General features: G+C 50.8%; 7 protein-coding genes across 7 annotated transcripts; 3 read left to right on the top strand and 4 right to left on the bottom strand.

Annotated features, from left to right (window-relative positions):
* Nucleotides 1-1,275: 1,275 nt before the first annotated feature.
* Nucleotides 1,276-3,121, bottom strand: CONPUDRAFT_136185 (uncharacterized protein). Its single transcript, XM_007768710.1, has 7 exons — nucleotides 2,935-3,121; nucleotides 2,767-2,880; nucleotides 2,587-2,703; nucleotides 2,445-2,535; nucleotides 2,145-2,386; nucleotides 1,784-2,085; nucleotides 1,276-1,704 (listed from the first exon to the last, which is right to left on the bottom strand). The coding sequence occupies exons 1-7, from the start codon at nucleotides 3,034-3,036 to the stop codon at nucleotides 1,428-1,430; spliced, it is 1,245 nt and encodes a 414-aa protein (XP_007766900.1). The 5' UTR covers nucleotides 3,037-3,121; the 3' UTR covers nucleotides 1,276-1,427.
* Nucleotides 3,122-3,734: 613 nt separating this feature from the next.
* On the bottom strand, nucleotides 3,735-6,206 carry CONPUDRAFT_89021 (gamma-glutamyltranspeptidase; the record flags this gene model as incomplete). The annotated part of the gene is made up of 11 exons (XM_007768709.1): nucleotides 3,735-3,778; nucleotides 3,828-3,893; nucleotides 3,976-4,260; nucleotides 4,323-4,380; nucleotides 4,432-4,548; nucleotides 4,599-4,661; nucleotides 4,711-4,813; nucleotides 4,935-5,194; nucleotides 5,247-5,399; nucleotides 5,448-5,754; nucleotides 5,806-6,206. The coding sequence occupies 11 exons, from the start codon at nucleotides 6,204-6,206 to the stop codon at nucleotides 3,735-3,737; spliced, it is 1,857 nt and encodes a 618-aa protein (XP_007766899.1).
* Nucleotides 6,207-7,711: 1,505 nt separating this feature from the next.
* On the top strand, nucleotides 7,712-8,413 carry CONPUDRAFT_81123 (uncharacterized protein). The gene is made up of 2 exons (XM_007768336.1): nucleotides 7,712-8,185; nucleotides 8,235-8,413. The coding sequence occupies exons 1-2, from the start codon at nucleotides 8,033-8,035 to the stop codon at nucleotides 8,253-8,255; spliced, it is 174 nt and encodes a 57-aa protein (XP_007766526.1). The 5' UTR covers nucleotides 7,712-8,032; the 3' UTR covers nucleotides 8,256-8,413.
* Nucleotides 8,414-8,649: 236 nt separating this feature from the next.
* CONPUDRAFT_101544 (uncharacterized protein) lies at nucleotides 8,650-10,087 on the bottom strand. Its single transcript, XM_007768708.1, has 3 exons — nucleotides 9,272-10,087; nucleotides 9,136-9,188; nucleotides 8,650-9,085 (listed from the first exon to the last, which is right to left on the bottom strand). The coding sequence occupies exons 1-3, from the start codon at nucleotides 9,699-9,701 to the stop codon at nucleotides 8,846-8,848; spliced, it is 723 nt and encodes a 240-aa protein (XP_007766898.1). The 5' UTR covers nucleotides 9,702-10,087; the 3' UTR covers nucleotides 8,650-8,845.
* Nucleotides 10,088-10,268: 181 nt separating this feature from the next.
* Nucleotides 10,269-11,394, top strand: CONPUDRAFT_136182 (21 kDa subunit of NADH dehydrogenase). Its single transcript, XM_007768707.1, has 5 exons — nucleotides 10,269-10,279; nucleotides 10,352-10,445; nucleotides 10,499-10,612; nucleotides 10,668-10,788; nucleotides 10,844-11,394. Exons 2-5 carry the CDS (start codon nucleotides 10,376-10,378, stop codon nucleotides 11,088-11,090), a joined length of 552 nt encoding a protein of 183 aa, XP_007766897.1. The 5' UTR covers nucleotides 10,269-10,279; nucleotides 10,352-10,375; the 3' UTR covers nucleotides 11,091-11,394.
* Nucleotides 11,395-11,546: 152 nt separating this feature from the next.
* On the bottom strand, nucleotides 11,547-13,196 carry CONPUDRAFT_81119 (GroES-like protein). The gene is made up of 5 exons (XM_007768335.1): nucleotides 12,661-13,196; nucleotides 12,528-12,606; nucleotides 12,292-12,478; nucleotides 11,844-12,238; nucleotides 11,547-11,783 (listed from the first exon to the last, which is right to left on the bottom strand). Exons 1-5 carry the CDS (start codon nucleotides 12,912-12,914, stop codon nucleotides 11,670-11,672), a joined length of 1,029 nt encoding a protein of 342 aa, XP_007766525.1. The 5' UTR covers nucleotides 12,915-13,196; the 3' UTR covers nucleotides 11,547-11,669.
* A 160-nt stretch (nucleotides 13,197-13,356) lies between these two features.
* Nucleotides 13,357-14,802, top strand: CONPUDRAFT_52939 (uncharacterized protein; the record flags this gene model as incomplete). Its single annotated transcript, XM_007768185.1, has 6 exons — nucleotides 13,357-13,524; nucleotides 13,580-13,642; nucleotides 13,694-14,193; nucleotides 14,247-14,466; nucleotides 14,516-14,581; nucleotides 14,632-14,802. The coding sequence occupies 6 exons, from the start codon at nucleotides 13,357-13,359 to the stop codon at nucleotides 14,800-14,802; spliced, it is 1,188 nt and encodes a 395-aa protein (XP_007766375.1).
* Nucleotides 14,803-14,868: the final 66 nt, after the last annotated feature.

Here is a 14,868-nt window from a genome sequence, read left to right as displayed (position 1 = left end):
GTAATACATACGTCTGTACATCCCTCCGCGATCGTGCATTGGAAACACCTTGTTCGTCAGATCTCCTTTGTGCTCCGACCCTTACTTAAAGTACGTATGAGCTAATTCATACTTTCCCCCACTTTGGCCAATCAGTTGGGTTCCACAGATATTTTCGTCCGCTGCATGATGCATGATCTCTTGCTCAGTCTTTTCTCTCTTTGCTCTCTCACCCTCTTTTGTGCTCCGGACGGAGCTTGTGTGTCCCAAAGCCATTCTCACTGGTTCGCGCTCTGTCAGCCGCCGCGATCTTTCCATGGATCGCAAGAGATCGCCAGCCATTTGGTGTTTCAAAGACGGTTCCTCTCGCCCTCGGAGAAAACAATATCCGTTCCTCCGCGAAACCCTCCGCGAAATTGACAAGGCTGCTGCTTGGCGGACCTCGGACAAATTTTCTTCTCCTACGATGATCAGACGTTTTGATGCCGGGTTGGCTGATCTTGAACCCGATGCTTGCCAATGCCAGCGGCGACGCGACGCAATCAATTTTTTCCTCCTTTACTTCCCCGAGTGCGTCGAAACGGCTGATTTACCTCGACAAAGGATTACTATCAGAGGTCATCAGCGCGTCATGATTGAGCGCAACCGACAAGGACCACAAGGACGCCGACCGCCGGTTCTTCCTGTGTTGCGGGCCCACTGACGCGCACTGACCCGTTCGCAAGTTCGCGCCATCCTTTTATACTGCCCGACGATCTCGAAGAGCGGTCCATCAGAAACCAGGTCCCATCGGGTCACCGGCCCCTGTACAGAGAAGTTTGGGTGGCTGGGAAGTTGGGCGAACCTCCGGCCACCCAGGTCCCAGTACTCTCGCTCTCGTTCGCGCTCTCATGGCTGCAGAAGAATGTAGAGCGCATGCGCACGTCGGAAACGGGATGTCAAGCGCGCGAGCGAACGTTCGATCGTAATTTGTCATGGACATCATCTTTGACGTCGGCGACCGTCAGCCTATCGTATGTAGGCCTATCTGCGAGACGACAATCGTGCTACCGATCCCCGTCTGTCCCTCAATGAACGCATCTCTGACACTGTGGTGTGTATTCATGTCTGCACGTAAATTATCAACTAGCTTCTTCAGGCGTGGGCCTGCGTAGACCCACCTTGGGCGCACCCCTGTTAGGCTATTCTAGGAGGTTTCGAAGTGGCGCTGATGGTTTGAGTACGACCGGTCCCGTGGTCTGCAGGGTGCGATTCTGTTCCCTCAGATGTTCATTGGCATCCACGCTGTGGGAGTGAACTTTTGAACGAACCATGAATCGGTCGCTCGACTTTTATCAGCTTTAGAAGGGTAGTCCACATAGTATCTGGTATATGACGATGTTACCGTTGGTGAAATGTTGTTCCGCTTCTTCACCATTGCAGCAATACAGCATTGATCAGCACTGATGCTAGGGTGCCTTTTTCGTGCCCTTCCTCTTCTTTAATTTGGCATCAACATCGTCATCGGTGGCCACACTCCGTATGCCACTCGAAGTATGAACGTCGTCAAACATCCCACCGGCGGGCTCCGTCAGATCCCCTGACACCCCTTCAACGCTTACGATGCTACGTTCCCCTTGGAGCTTCAGATCCTCATCTATCCCAGGAACGTCCACCCAGTTCCAGGCCTCCGACAGCTCTCCACGCGCTAAACCCGTAATGACGAATGAAAGTATGCACGCGGGGCTAGAACATCGGAGACACCGATCGGCATGAGTAACCGGGATATACAACCTGAAAGAAGGACCGGGCCCCACGTGCTCACCTCAGGTAAAGCAACGCAGGTTGAGCCGTCTTGAAGCAATGCATGACTGTCATCGTGGCGACCAGACCAGCAACGTATGCAAGAAGCGTCGCGATGAAATACGGCTTGCTGTACGAAGCACATCCTTTTGAAGAACGCTGCGCACGCGCATGATCATATCGAAGTGCGAGTGCAACGAAGATGCCAGGAATGACAATATCGCCTAAGCCAAGCATGGTGAATCCGCGTGTCGTGGAAAAGTTGGAAGATTTGGGCCATAGTAGCTTGATAGGGACATCGAGGGATGTTGCGACTTTCACCATCTATGTCGGCCGAGACGTCAGAAAACATGTGTCTTCCGAATATCAGGCTGTGCGCGTACCACTTCCGTTCCAAACACCCAGTAGATGTCGTAAAAGAAGAGGCCGGCGAGTAGAATAGTCCCGGTCTTGAATGAATCGATCTTTAATAACGAAAGCGCGTTATGACTGAAGGAAACTCCTAGGATGTCCGTTAGCAGTGCCGAGCTTCGGCCCGCGGTTGTTTGGCTATAGAGCAAGGATGGCAGGACACCAAGCGGAAACAGGAAGAGTGACGGGGTCCTGAACGAAAGGGAAGTCAATTCTGCAGGACACGACAATTAGTGAAACGCGGACATCCGCGTGTTGGCGGTGAACGACACCTTTCGGGCCCTCCAGCACCAGCAGGCGATAACGCTGGTACTTCTTCCAGCGATCATGCCCTACGACCAGCCTTGTGAAGGATATGGCTGTCTGAAACGAGGATGAATGATATCACGTATCCCAGAGAAGTAGGCCACACACCTTCCATACACTTCCTATGCCAGCTAGGGAGAAGTACCACTTCAGGAACCAGTTTATCCATTCTGCACCAAGGTACTTGATGATGACATACAGTCCAAAAAGCGCTACTGAGCCCACCTGCAAGCGGTGAGCAGCGTTGTCAGCGTTGTGCTCTTCGAATGTACGTGGTACAATACGCACCACGGGGAACAGCCACGCGTCCTCAGTTGACAAGCGCTCTGGTATATCGTCGTCGCCGTCATCATCATCCTCTACGATATTTTTACTCGCTCCCGCTTTCTTTGTTATGGATTTCTAAACAAGTTCGTTGGTAAGTAGACCATTTAGTCGCGTTAGAGAGTGGCGTACCGGAAGCGAACCAAACGCCCCTGCAAAGATTGAGCCACTAGCCAGAGTTAGTAGACCAGCATAAGATGAGATGAGGTCCCAGTCTATGTCTATGTCTGCCATCGTATGAGAAGTTTTCAGAGCAGTCGCACTGGCAAAGCCAAGATGCTCTAAAATGTCTTGGGATTGGCTCAGTAGAGTTCACTGCTGTGACGGTGACGTGCCGTGTCCCCGCCATGTGTCCCTTCGACATTATGATATTATGAAATTCCCACGGTCCTCCCCACCGTCTCTTGAACTTGAACGCCAACGGCAGACCTTTCGTTGTTCACCTTTTTGTGTAAGAGCATATCAAAAGAGATAAAGCCCGTTGTGGCCTGCTCAACAGATAACATGATCATCTGCAGTCATTGTTTGTCTGTTACTTAAGTCACAGTCTGGTCTGTCGCAACCTGCGCAATAGTACCTCACTAGCTTGCTCACTAGCGCTGGATTTCATACTACTACGCCGGAAATCGACGTTCCCTAGGCTTAAGAAGTCCTGGATTAAGGTGTGCATGTGACGCATTGACGAGAATTACCTCAGCGCCGCATGACGGAATGCTTTTCGCCACAAGATCACGAAGTCACTTGGCTCTTCTCAAGGTTGCATGGAAGGATATTTTGGACCTGGGCGTCTTGCTGTTCGGCTAGCTGACCATACACCCATGAATTAGCACAACTCCGGTACATAACTACTGGCACGCCGTAATGATACAGTAATCCAAGAGGTCACCCGGGGTATATGAAGCACCGTTCGATTGTTCATAAGATCATAAACATTAATATCCAGCAGCAATACCGTTCTTGCGTGAGTCGCTCGCAGCTGTGAAAGGTAAACATGTGGAGCTCAATGACAGGTGCGACTAACGTACCAAAAATAATGCCATCTTTGACATGAATGGCCTGAACGACCGCGGCTATGCGGTTGATGTCTCGTACTAATAGCAATTAGAGTCAGGCATACAGCCGACCACCAGTGGCGGCGCCGCCGCCAGTGTAAACCATGTTTGCCAAACGAACCTTTGACCATATGCCCGCGCTCTCTGAGTTCCTCCACGTATTCCTCTGGAAGAATGCTGTCCACCTCCACCACCTCGGGCAAGAGCTGGTTGTGCACGCGGCCATACTCGATCGCTGAGCCTACATCTTGACCCCATTCCACGTTGAGGATGGTCTGGAATACGGCGCCAAATATCTTTGAACCACCTGACCCGCCCGTCACTAGGTGGATGGATCCGTCCGAGTTTTCCATGATCGTCGGAACACAGGATGACAGTGGGCGTTTCCCTGGCGCCGGGTAGTTGTCTGAGAATAACGTAAGTCCTGTCCTTTTTCTCTCACAATGCGGGGAAAGCGGGTGAGCGTACACGGGGAAGGACGTAAGCCATCGCCGTTCGGTGATCCGGGGGTGGAGAAATCGTCCATCTTCCAGGAAGGTGAGTCGTGTGATCTGGTGGTGGCGACGACTGACTATACCTCATTGTTCAAGATCACACCAGTCTCCGGATCGAGAACTAGTGAGCCAAAGATCCCATTAATAGTGCTCGTAAGAGACACCGCCATCCCGGCACTGTCAACGACAGATGTCTGGCTCTGATGCGACACATTAAAAGAGAGGATCTAAAGGAAAGAGACCTTTATACCGTGCCGTGGTCGGTCTTGATGTCAAACTCCGGGTTGTAATACTGCGGAGGGTGGGTCTCGTCCTGATTTAGGTTTAGCATTTATTGCATCCTTGAGTAGAAGTTTATTTACATCCGTGAGGTTGGCCACAACGGCGGCTGCAAACGATTTGGTCATGACTTCATCTATTCTCGCAGTACTGTTCTCCGAGAACGGTGGGTCTCCGATCTTGGTACTAGAAATGAGACGTAAGCAGTCAATAGCTTTGTGAAGATAGAAGTAATTCACCGGGCAGCAAAACCGACTACATGACAGATGCAAGGTGAGAGGCGATATGCCATTAACGACGGGGATACATACATTTCATAGCTTCAAGAATGCGATGTAAATTCAGGGCTGTACGGCCTTCGCCTGCAAGATCGTAATGTTCAAGCAAATTGAACATGTGTAGAAGTGCAGGCCCAGACGTTGGAGCATGCGTCGTATATATGACCTTGCCGTTGTATGTCCCTCGAAGGGCATTGTTGACTCTAACAGAGTACTTCTCCATGTCCGCATTGGTCAAAATACCGCCCGCCTTCCGTGCCGCTCGGACTATGGAATCTGCGATGGGTCCCTAGAACAATATTAGTATAATGGTAGGTGGGCGCTCTTAAGATTAGAGTCACATTATAGAAAGCGTCCGGCCCTTCCTCCGCAATTATGGCCAGTGTCCGCGACAGATTCGTGCGCTTGATGGAATCGCCCTCAACCAGTAGTTTCCCTTTGGGAGCAAAGACAGGTTGGAATTGGGCATTGTAGAGCATGATAGGGGCAAACATCTGCGGAAACGTCAGAGAGAGCACTCGACTGCAAATTGGGCCACATACCTTGATTCTCCGAGCCAATTCTGGATCGACATACCAGCCAGCAGCAAGATCGACGCTGGGCCGAACAAGACGTGACCACGGGAGCCTACCCCACCTCTTGTGGGCTTCTTGTAAGCCACGAAGCTCACCGGGTACGCCGCTAGCAAGTCCACCAATCAGCGCGTTTATCGGTTCGTCCTGAAACATGGTTGCATTCGATGCCGCTGGTGCAGTCTCTCGAAAATCGATTGAATACACTTCAGAGGTGTCATTTGGTGATGATGGGGGTAACCGCACTACCATGAAGCCACCACCAGCAAGCCCAGAGCTGTGGACAAAGGTGAGGTTAGAGTCAATCTAAGAAGCTCGCATGACTCACGAGAACATGTTGACCACGCCTACACATAGGACTGCACTGACCGCAGCATCAACAGCATTGCCACCATCCTTGAGCACCTGGACACCTATGTCGGAGCACCGCCTGTTTTCTGTGGCAACTGCACCATGTTCAGCTCTAACAAGATAAGCTGGGTTGCGCAGTAAGTCGGCATCGGTGATCGTTTCCGGGAGGAAGCTATTGTACAGAAGGCCGCAGCGATTGGTGAAAACGGTCAAGAGACCAAGAGCGGCGAGGACGATGAAGACGCGTCTAAGTGTGCTTGACGGCTGTTTGTGGTGATTCACATGGAAGGGTAGAACGGCTTCATCATGAGTAGGATCGGTGAGGTGCTTTCCGTCGAGACTGTCGTGATATGCAATATGGGTGGATTTGCTCGCCATAGCGCTTCGTATGGGAAGCTACGGTCCAAATAGCTCGGAGGGGGGCGATAGCTGACCAGGGCCGAGATAGTCCGGTATATGACAAAAGCATCATGGGATCCATAAGCATGCAGCCTCGGTCACCCGAGACACCTAACTAGATAGATAAGCTGTTTCGTGGAGGCAGTAGTATTGGTTCCGTGCCAGCTGTCGGGTTGGCACCCCTGACTCAGATGAGATTGGCTGCACGTGCACGCATATATCCCTTCCTTCCTTCCACTCTATAAATTGGGTGTTATGATAGCATGTCCTCAGTTGGTGTGTTTTCCTACGTGAGGTCCGGGTAAGCTTCCTTAATCATGGTGACCCTGAGCCTTGTTCACCATATCCTTTGCATCCTGTCGACACAAACAAGAACGCGGGCGAACAATACTACAAGCGGAGAACGCAGTATGCTCTCGTCTCGCGAAATCTCCCTTAAATCTGACGTAGCATGTAGCCTCAGAAAATTATCGTCCCCAAAAGCGTCGTAAAACAGATCTCAATGCTCGCTTTGATCAAATGGCATATAAACTAAACAGCATGGACAGCGCTCAGAACAGAAGTCGGCGCAGGACGTATTCAGCAACTGCCAGAGCAGCATCTGATCTACGGGATGGCTCACGAAACCCCACGCGTGCATATAGCGTGTTGTCTGAAGGGCATATAGGAGCAGACTTCTCTGTGCTGAAGTTAGATCGATTCCAAATGGATGATCCTTCTGTCGACAACGTAGGCCACAACCTACACGAGCTGTCTCATGAAACTCCATCGGTTTGACTTGATCTACGTCCTTGATTGCCCCTTATACTACTCACTTCGGATAGTGTTCTACCAGGGCGTTGCGAAAACCGCTACCTACTTGGCTAGCACACACTTTTCGGTCTTTGGAGGATCGTCACCCAATTCGTTCTCTTTTACCTTTGTCTGAAGACGAGAAACTCGGAAATGCCTCTGTGTTCTCCGAAGCTTATGATCACGCCCTGGAAAATCGCGAGGATGTGTCGATGGACGACATATTCGCATTCTCGCCATTCGATACAGACGACGTGCACCGTACAGACGTTAACGATTATCCTTTGGCTATGGCAGAGCACTCTGCGATCTCATGTCACTCACCGGATCGCCCCTTTGAGCGTCGAGCGTCATCGAAACAGGCAAATCATGTCCCATTCTTTCGCTATCAAACTCCAGCTACACCACCTCGCCGAGAGCTTGGGTTACCGTCGCCGAGGATGAAGCCTTGCTCTAGCTCTTCTCATAATCTCCCTCCCTCTGACTTGATGACAAACTCAGACACCATGCTCGCTTCCGACGTCGAGGATCCCATCTACAAGTATCTGTGTCATGCTAATCCTTCTGAATCATTTGAACAAACTTCGATCGAGCCGTCTTACCCTGTACACTCTCAGTTAACTTCGCTCGAGAATCCTACGGGAGACATTCCAAACTATGATCGAAAAGAGGTCGAAGACTACACATACGTTGTAGACCCTGAATCGCTCGACTTCCAGTGGCAACCGTTCATTAGACATGAGACATACTTGAAGGCTTTGGGCGATCGTTCAAGACTCGATCTCTACCAAGATATATCTACTGGAGACGTAATCGGATCTGGCACATCGCCATTGGAACAAGATACGCGCACATTCACATACTCGCAATCTCCAGGTCAAAGCTATATCTCGGTCTCAGATGAGATAACGCGTCAAACAGGTATCGAAAGATATACTTGCAGAGAATCGCTGCACCCCAGTCCTTCGCTAGATTCGCCCTTTCAGCAGCAGCGGCAGGAAAGTCTTTACGACATGTTCTCGCCGAAGGCCACGTTTGCGCCAACTACTGGAATATATCTATCCCCTTTACAGGGTGCGCCTGTGAGCTCAGACGACGACAGCATCGATGTGGGCCGTCAATCGCAGCTCTCTCCTGGCTATATGCTACGACTAAGGCGCCAACCAGTACGTGGTGATGGAGCTTGGAAAGTAACAATGCCTTGAGTTTGCACAGGAACATTCCCTCGCCTTGTGACACTATGTCGTAGGCCCGGATAACTTTGAAGAGCTCGGTTAAGAAATGCTTCTTGGTATGAACGAGGAGGCATCAGAAGGGTGACAATTCGTGGTATCATGAAGGTCGTGCGTCGTGCGTAAGTCAGTGTGTTCTTCTCCCAGCGCATGAGAGGAAGGGTCCAATAACAACGCTTTTGCGGCACTTTCTATACTTGTTATTGCATACTCATTACCATTGAGACTTGCTGGATTACTTTCACTCGTAGTCGCTTTCCGGCGGCCTTCGGCCGTGGATGCATCAGTCTTATCTCGGACTTGTGTTTGGCAAACGTAGACGTGTCTGTCGCGATCGACATCCTGACATTCTGGAGTGAACTTGCTCTCATCGGCAAGACGCCAGTATACAAGTATGTGCCAGATATTTATGTCGTTCTCTATTGATAGGGCAAGCACACACAGACTATAATTAGGACAAGCGTTGACCTCGTGAGGTCCAGAGCAAGTGACAAGATACCTCGAAAACGAAAGCGGAAGGGTATAGTGTAGTAATAATGGTAATCATTCATCTATATGCCCAGAGGAAAGGGAACGCAGGTTCAAGAAAATACGTCACCACCCAACTTCTTCGCCATCGAATGGCTCCACAGCGAGGTGACGAGTCCCTTTGGCTTTTGTCAATTTGTATCGCTCAAGCTGGTACACCTCATATGAATTGGCGGCAAGCCTCATTGCACGAATATGATGTGGACGTGAATTGGCTGCGCGTGCGTGCTTGCGTGATTGCCAGATGCAAGTCGCGAGGTTCATGCCTGTCTCCGCGTGAGGCACGCCATACCAGTACAGGATGAGCTAAAACAAGGATCAATGACAAATTCAGGGCTGAGCTTTAGAGCACGCACTCCTCCATTGGAAATTGCCTCTTCGTGTGCCTTTTTATCCGCTTCGTAAAGAGCTAAGCAAAGAAACGGTGTAGTTAGAATAAGGCTAAGACAGCATACAGTGTATGCCGATGTCGGTGGAAAACTGATTACTCACGTGTGCTATCACTACCCGCCTTCCGCTTGCTCCGGAATGCGACGCAATACCACTCCCGCTCTTCATCTTCTGGGAGCTCGAGCTCGTTCCAATTGAAAGCATCGGCATATGTGACCAAAGAGTAGTCAGAGTGTATGGGGCGGAATTTGTGCAAAGCTTTGTGCAAGGACAACGAAACAGGATCAATGTCGGGGAGACGTGTCTCCGTGGCAAGTTTCGGGTCATGGGTTTCAATTGGAGGCAAAGCGTGGGGTAATGAAGAAAGCAGCGGGGGCAGGTAGAGTGTAGAAGTTGTGGGTGCTTCCATACTCTTGACGTCGAAGACCGGCAGCTTGTGCGGGTCTCTGTCCTCCCGATGACCAGCATCGGCCACGGTGGTTTTGGGAGGCGAAACATCAGAGGGCTGAGGTGGCACGAGCGAGAGACCCATAGCTGAAGGATAGATAGGTGGGCGATTCAAGAGCAGCGAGCTGATACTGAGTCATAAGCCGGGAAAGTGCCTCAACTCTTATACCCCGCGTCGAGGAAGTTCCTCGACATATGTTACCACGGCATTTCGTGACAGATCTCGATCGTGGAAAGGCATGACGGCCTGGAGAGAGGATCGAGCAGTGAGATTGTGACCCATTGCGTGATTTTGACGCAGAGATCGGAATGGTCGGCTAGACGACATCAAGGAGACTCTTGCACAATCGGGTCCGCACGCGACTGCATATACTAATGACGAGAAGTCCAGAGTTAATTTAGGAGTCACGCAAACCACAGGAGTCGATCCTCGCTGGCGCAGAATTAGGATGAACTGTGAATTGCAATATGTTCTTTCGGCCGATAACGGAGATATATCCAGCACCAACCAGAGTACTTGCCATCGTGAGCAGTCGGGGCGACACGGATGTTCATCAGGAGTTTGTGGTCAGGAACACCTTTCAGCTGAACCCGAGTTGCACTAATGGGATAACTCTGAGAGTAACGAGAAGACAGAGGAGGGAAGAAACAACGGAGATAAAGGTAAGCGCCACAATGAGTCCGGCTAGCCAATGAGGGGCTGCTTATGTAAAGCATGCCTTCTCTCACCGTCAGTCGTCGCGTCCTGTTGTTTCCGCAATGGCTTCAAGAAAGGCGGCAGAGTCAACGCTCTACCACGTCCACCCCAAGGGATTTTGGAAGAAGTTCCGTATGTTATATTCCTGCTATACATTCATCACCTCTGTACTGAGAAAAGTGTAGGCGACGCTGTGGTCGTGAACCCAGAAATCTCCACTGGTATACCTCTTGCTGGCGTTAACAGGTGGCCGCAGCCTGGCTCTCGTCCTGAGAAATACTCCACCCCTGCTACCAAAGGTCATTATACTATAGCAGTGAACCACCTCAGCTGACTGACGCCCGTGACGCGCAGCTTCCGACCCGGCACAGAACCCGTACTGGAAGAGAGACGTCCGCCGTGCCTACCCGCAGCTCTCCGTTATCACCCAGAATGAGCTTTCCACCCTCCTGATCCAGCATCACCAGGCCAAGGCGTACGTGAACAGGGCCTCCTTGTTCCATGTGCTGACCCTGTTCTTTGTTTCCCAGTGTCCCTGCTCCATCAGAAGAAACCAAGAAGGATGCAGATGCTTCCGCGGAGGGCACTCCCGCGAAGGCAGCCGAAATCCCTGACCTGCCCACCGCAATAGCCACTGTCACCTCGGCGGCAACCGTGTACGACGTGTCGAGGCTTCCTCCCAAGGTTACCTCGCCCTTCAAACGCTGGCGACCCGAGAGGGCTCCCGATGCCCCACATGATCCACACGCGTATTTCCCCATGCTACTGTACAAGTAGCTCATCTGCCTGAAGTCCATGGTTCGGGTTTATGCACTTGTTGTTTAGATTGACACTAGCTGCGTCTTGTCACAATACATCAACGGCCGTACTTCAAACAAATCAAATAGACGCTTTTCACTACAGTAATCTTAGGCGCATCAACTACCATGGTCCATGAGAACTTTGCGTCGGGAGGAAAGCGGCTTTGTGTCTTTACGCTAATAATGATGTTAGAATTGTGCCATACCTACTGCGCAACGGTGCGTTCCCTCACGATGGCTATGTACTTACTACGATCGTCGAAGGCTGTCATTAAAAACCGTCACAGTTTGTGAGAAGCATCCGACACGCACGGCAAGTCTCCGGTAAAGTAGAAGTTGCCGTGTCAAGAAGTCTAATGTGAAGTTCGGATGTGACCGAATTACAGACCACCAGGTACTACCTTCGCTTCCGTGCATCTTCCACCGATATCTCCCGAATTGTACTGTTGGCATAACTTCACGGTTGGGAATAAGTAGTATGGTACAAGGGATGTCTGCTGACACAGGATCAAACCGGGTATGCAATGTCCTTCCTGCAGTGTTCCTGTTCTCATGTCTATTCATTTGGACGAGCAACCAGTTTTTTGGCGCTGACAAGACCGTCTTTCATCATCTGTAGGCCAGCTGCCACGCCATGAAGACCACCAGAGAGGATCTCGACGTCGTTGGGCTGTATAACCAAGGTTGTCAGCAAGTCATGGCTTGTGGAAATGCTGTCCCGTCAACTGACCATAATATCACCATCCACAAGCATCTGGGTAACGTTCGAGAATAGCTTTTCTCCATACTCTCTATTCTCATTCTCATAAACGGTGCCGACGACACCCAAGATCCGCTTCTTGCTCCCTTCATCTGGCTCGAATGCCTGCGGCTGCACACGTACAAGGCACCCCTCGGGAGACAAGAGGTCGTATCCCGCTTTCTGCGTTTCCGGTGACGCAAACGTGTCAAAGACGACGTCGAGCGGTATATTCGTGATGTTCTTGATTTCGGCTGCAAGGGTATCTAACGATGCCTTACGGTCAAGCACGTGCGAAGCTCCGAGTGATTCGAGATGTTTGCGATTATGAAGTGACGCAGTCGTTATAATTGGATGGAAGCCAGAAAGCTTGACTAGCTGAATGGCTGGAGCATGGTGAGAGGCATTAAATATTTACTCAAGGACAGTTGAGACAGACCATATTGCCCCACTGAGGTGGACCCTCCTATGATTAGGATAGGTAGGCCTTGATACTTCCCTCGGCCGCCCTCCCACAGCGGCTGGTACCCCAGGCCAAGGGGCGGCGGTTGGTAAAGTGGGACGGATGAAGTGGACAGTCCGACGGTAATAGATGCAGCTTGCTCGAAAGATAGCTTCTCGGGGATCTAAGCGAAGTCAGTCACCCACAAAGCGCACAAGGAAGTGGACTCATACTTTAGCAATGATGCTAGATGGACAGAGAACATATTGTTGGAATGAGGCATAGTCACTGCCTGCGAGAGCTGGGTGAAAACTGGGGACCTGATTCGTGAGCTGATATAGCACAAGCAAGTATAGAAGACCGTACACTCTGTCTCCTTTGGCGAAACGAGTGACCCCCTCTCCGATAGCTTCGACGACACCTGCTCCTTCGTGACCAACGATGGCGGGGTAGTCTTGGACCCAAAGAACGTGCTCCTGTATCTTCCAGTCTACAGGATTGAGAGCAGTGGCGTACTCTTTGATAAGGACTTCGCCAGGCCCCGGAGTAGGGATATCTCGTTGGTCTACGACGAAAGGACCTTGCTTAGTCTCGATAAACAGTGCTTGTTGCTTTGCCATTGGTGCTCTACAAGGCAGATACGGCTGTCTACTGTGAACCCGAGAATAAGCGTGAAGGGGCACACCTACTAGTTGTGCATGTCCTTATAGAACGGACAGGAAATCGATAAATCGGGACCAGCGATGAAGGGAGGCATGGAAGGCCGATGGCACGTTGTGAATGGAATGTTGCGCGTTTGGACGAACATTCAAGGTGCCGACAAGACAGAGATAATGTATTCGAGGCAGTAGAGTACCGCCGAGGGCTCGAGGGCATCGCAAATGTCTTCACCTGCGACGTCGACGCCGAATATCGATATTTGATTAGGCGGTTCATTGTTAGACATCAGGTCTAGAGAGTTTAGGAGAGTTTCCAAAACGAGACTCCGGAGGCAACTCGGATGATGTCAAGGATGCATATGGGTAATCAATAGTAGCAAACAAGGTCCTCGGACCAATGTTTATGTCTGCACCACCAACAGCAGCTGCCTCCACACCAGAGGAACGCGCGAAAGCGTTCGAGGCAGATCCGCGCATTCATTTTGACAGAGAGTCCAACTCTTGGCGCTACGAGCAGGACGACGGCACAGAGCTCGAGTATGACACTGCCAAAGCAGCATGGGTTCCTGTTGTACGTCCATGCTCACTGATAACTTCCCGTTTCCTCACCTTAAACACCTATATAGCTCGATGAAGATCTCATAAAGAAACAACAAGCCGCATATTCAGTGGCTGGTGTTGATGAAGAGGTAGTCTGCTCAATCGCCATTCGTGAACCAAGCCTAACACAACATGCACAGACCCCTGCTGCCCCCATCTTAGCTCGCATCAAGAAGCGCAAGCAGGAGGACTATACGTCTGCCAGTGCTCCAGCAGGACCTTCAAAACGCGGCAAGGGTGACAAGGAACAACAAGCTAGGTCTAAGAATACTGCTGTCTATGTCACCGGCCTCCCTCTTGATACCGACGTGGATGAAATCGTCGAACGCTTCAGCAAGTGTGGTGTGATTGAGGAGGATGACGAGGGCGATCCCAAAATCAAACTTTATGCCAACGAGGATGGCAACTTCACAGGGGAAGCCTTGGTCGTCTTCTTCAAGGAAGACTCCGTCATCTTGGCCATCAACCTATTAGACGAAGCCGAGCTTAGGATAGGAGACGCGTCGACTGTGATAAAAGTTCGGAAGGCAGAGTTCGGCCACAAGAACTCAGGTGGAAGTGGAGAGACCAATGGGGCAGCACGCCCACGAAGGACTGTGGACAAGAAGAAGATCACGAGACGAATTGGCAAGATGCAGAAGTGCGTATGTCTCATCTTTGTAAACTTGGTGCTGAATCTTCGCTTCCCCATAGAAAGCTACAAGAATGGGATGATGACGACGGCTTCGGTCCATCAAAGACAGAGGAGGACAACTCCCAAGCCCTCAACAAGAATAGTCGCGTGGTTGTATTGAAACATATGTTCGCTATAGAAGATCTCGAGAAGGACGCGACGTTGCTCTTGGATCTGAAGGAGGATGTCCGCGAGGAGGCATCAACGCTGGGCGAAGTAACAAATGTTGTTTTGTACGACGTAAGCAGCACTTTTATCCACCACAGCTGAAACCTGACTCCCCCTGTAGAAAGAACCTGATGGTGTCATGACCATCAAGTTCAGAGAACCGCTCAGTGCTCAAGCTTGTGTTATTGTATGTACCTATCGATGCTGTCAGCAAGCCTCGCTTACATTCCCGTTTAGAAAATGAACGGCCGATTCTTTGATGGAAAACGGATCGAGGCCTCGTTGTATGCGGGTAAGCAGAGGTTTAAGAGAAGTGGCGCTGGCGATGAAATGGAAGGAGACACCGACGAGGCAGAGAAGAAGCGGCTAGATACTTTCGCACAATGGCTGATGGCCGAGGGCGATTAAGTATTCATATCTATTGTCTTCAGACCGCGAATCTCGCTGACACTGCACTTGCAAGAACGCCTTAAA

This window comes from Coniophora puteana, assembly GCF_000271625.1.
Source record: "Coniophora puteana RWD-64-598 SS2 unplaced genomic scaffold CONPUscaffold_4, whole genome shotgun sequence".
Taxonomy (NCBI): Eukaryota; Fungi; Basidiomycota; class Agaricomycetes; order Boletales; family Coniophoraceae; genus Coniophora; species Coniophora puteana.
This window is presented reverse-complemented; position numbering and strand designations above follow the sequence as displayed.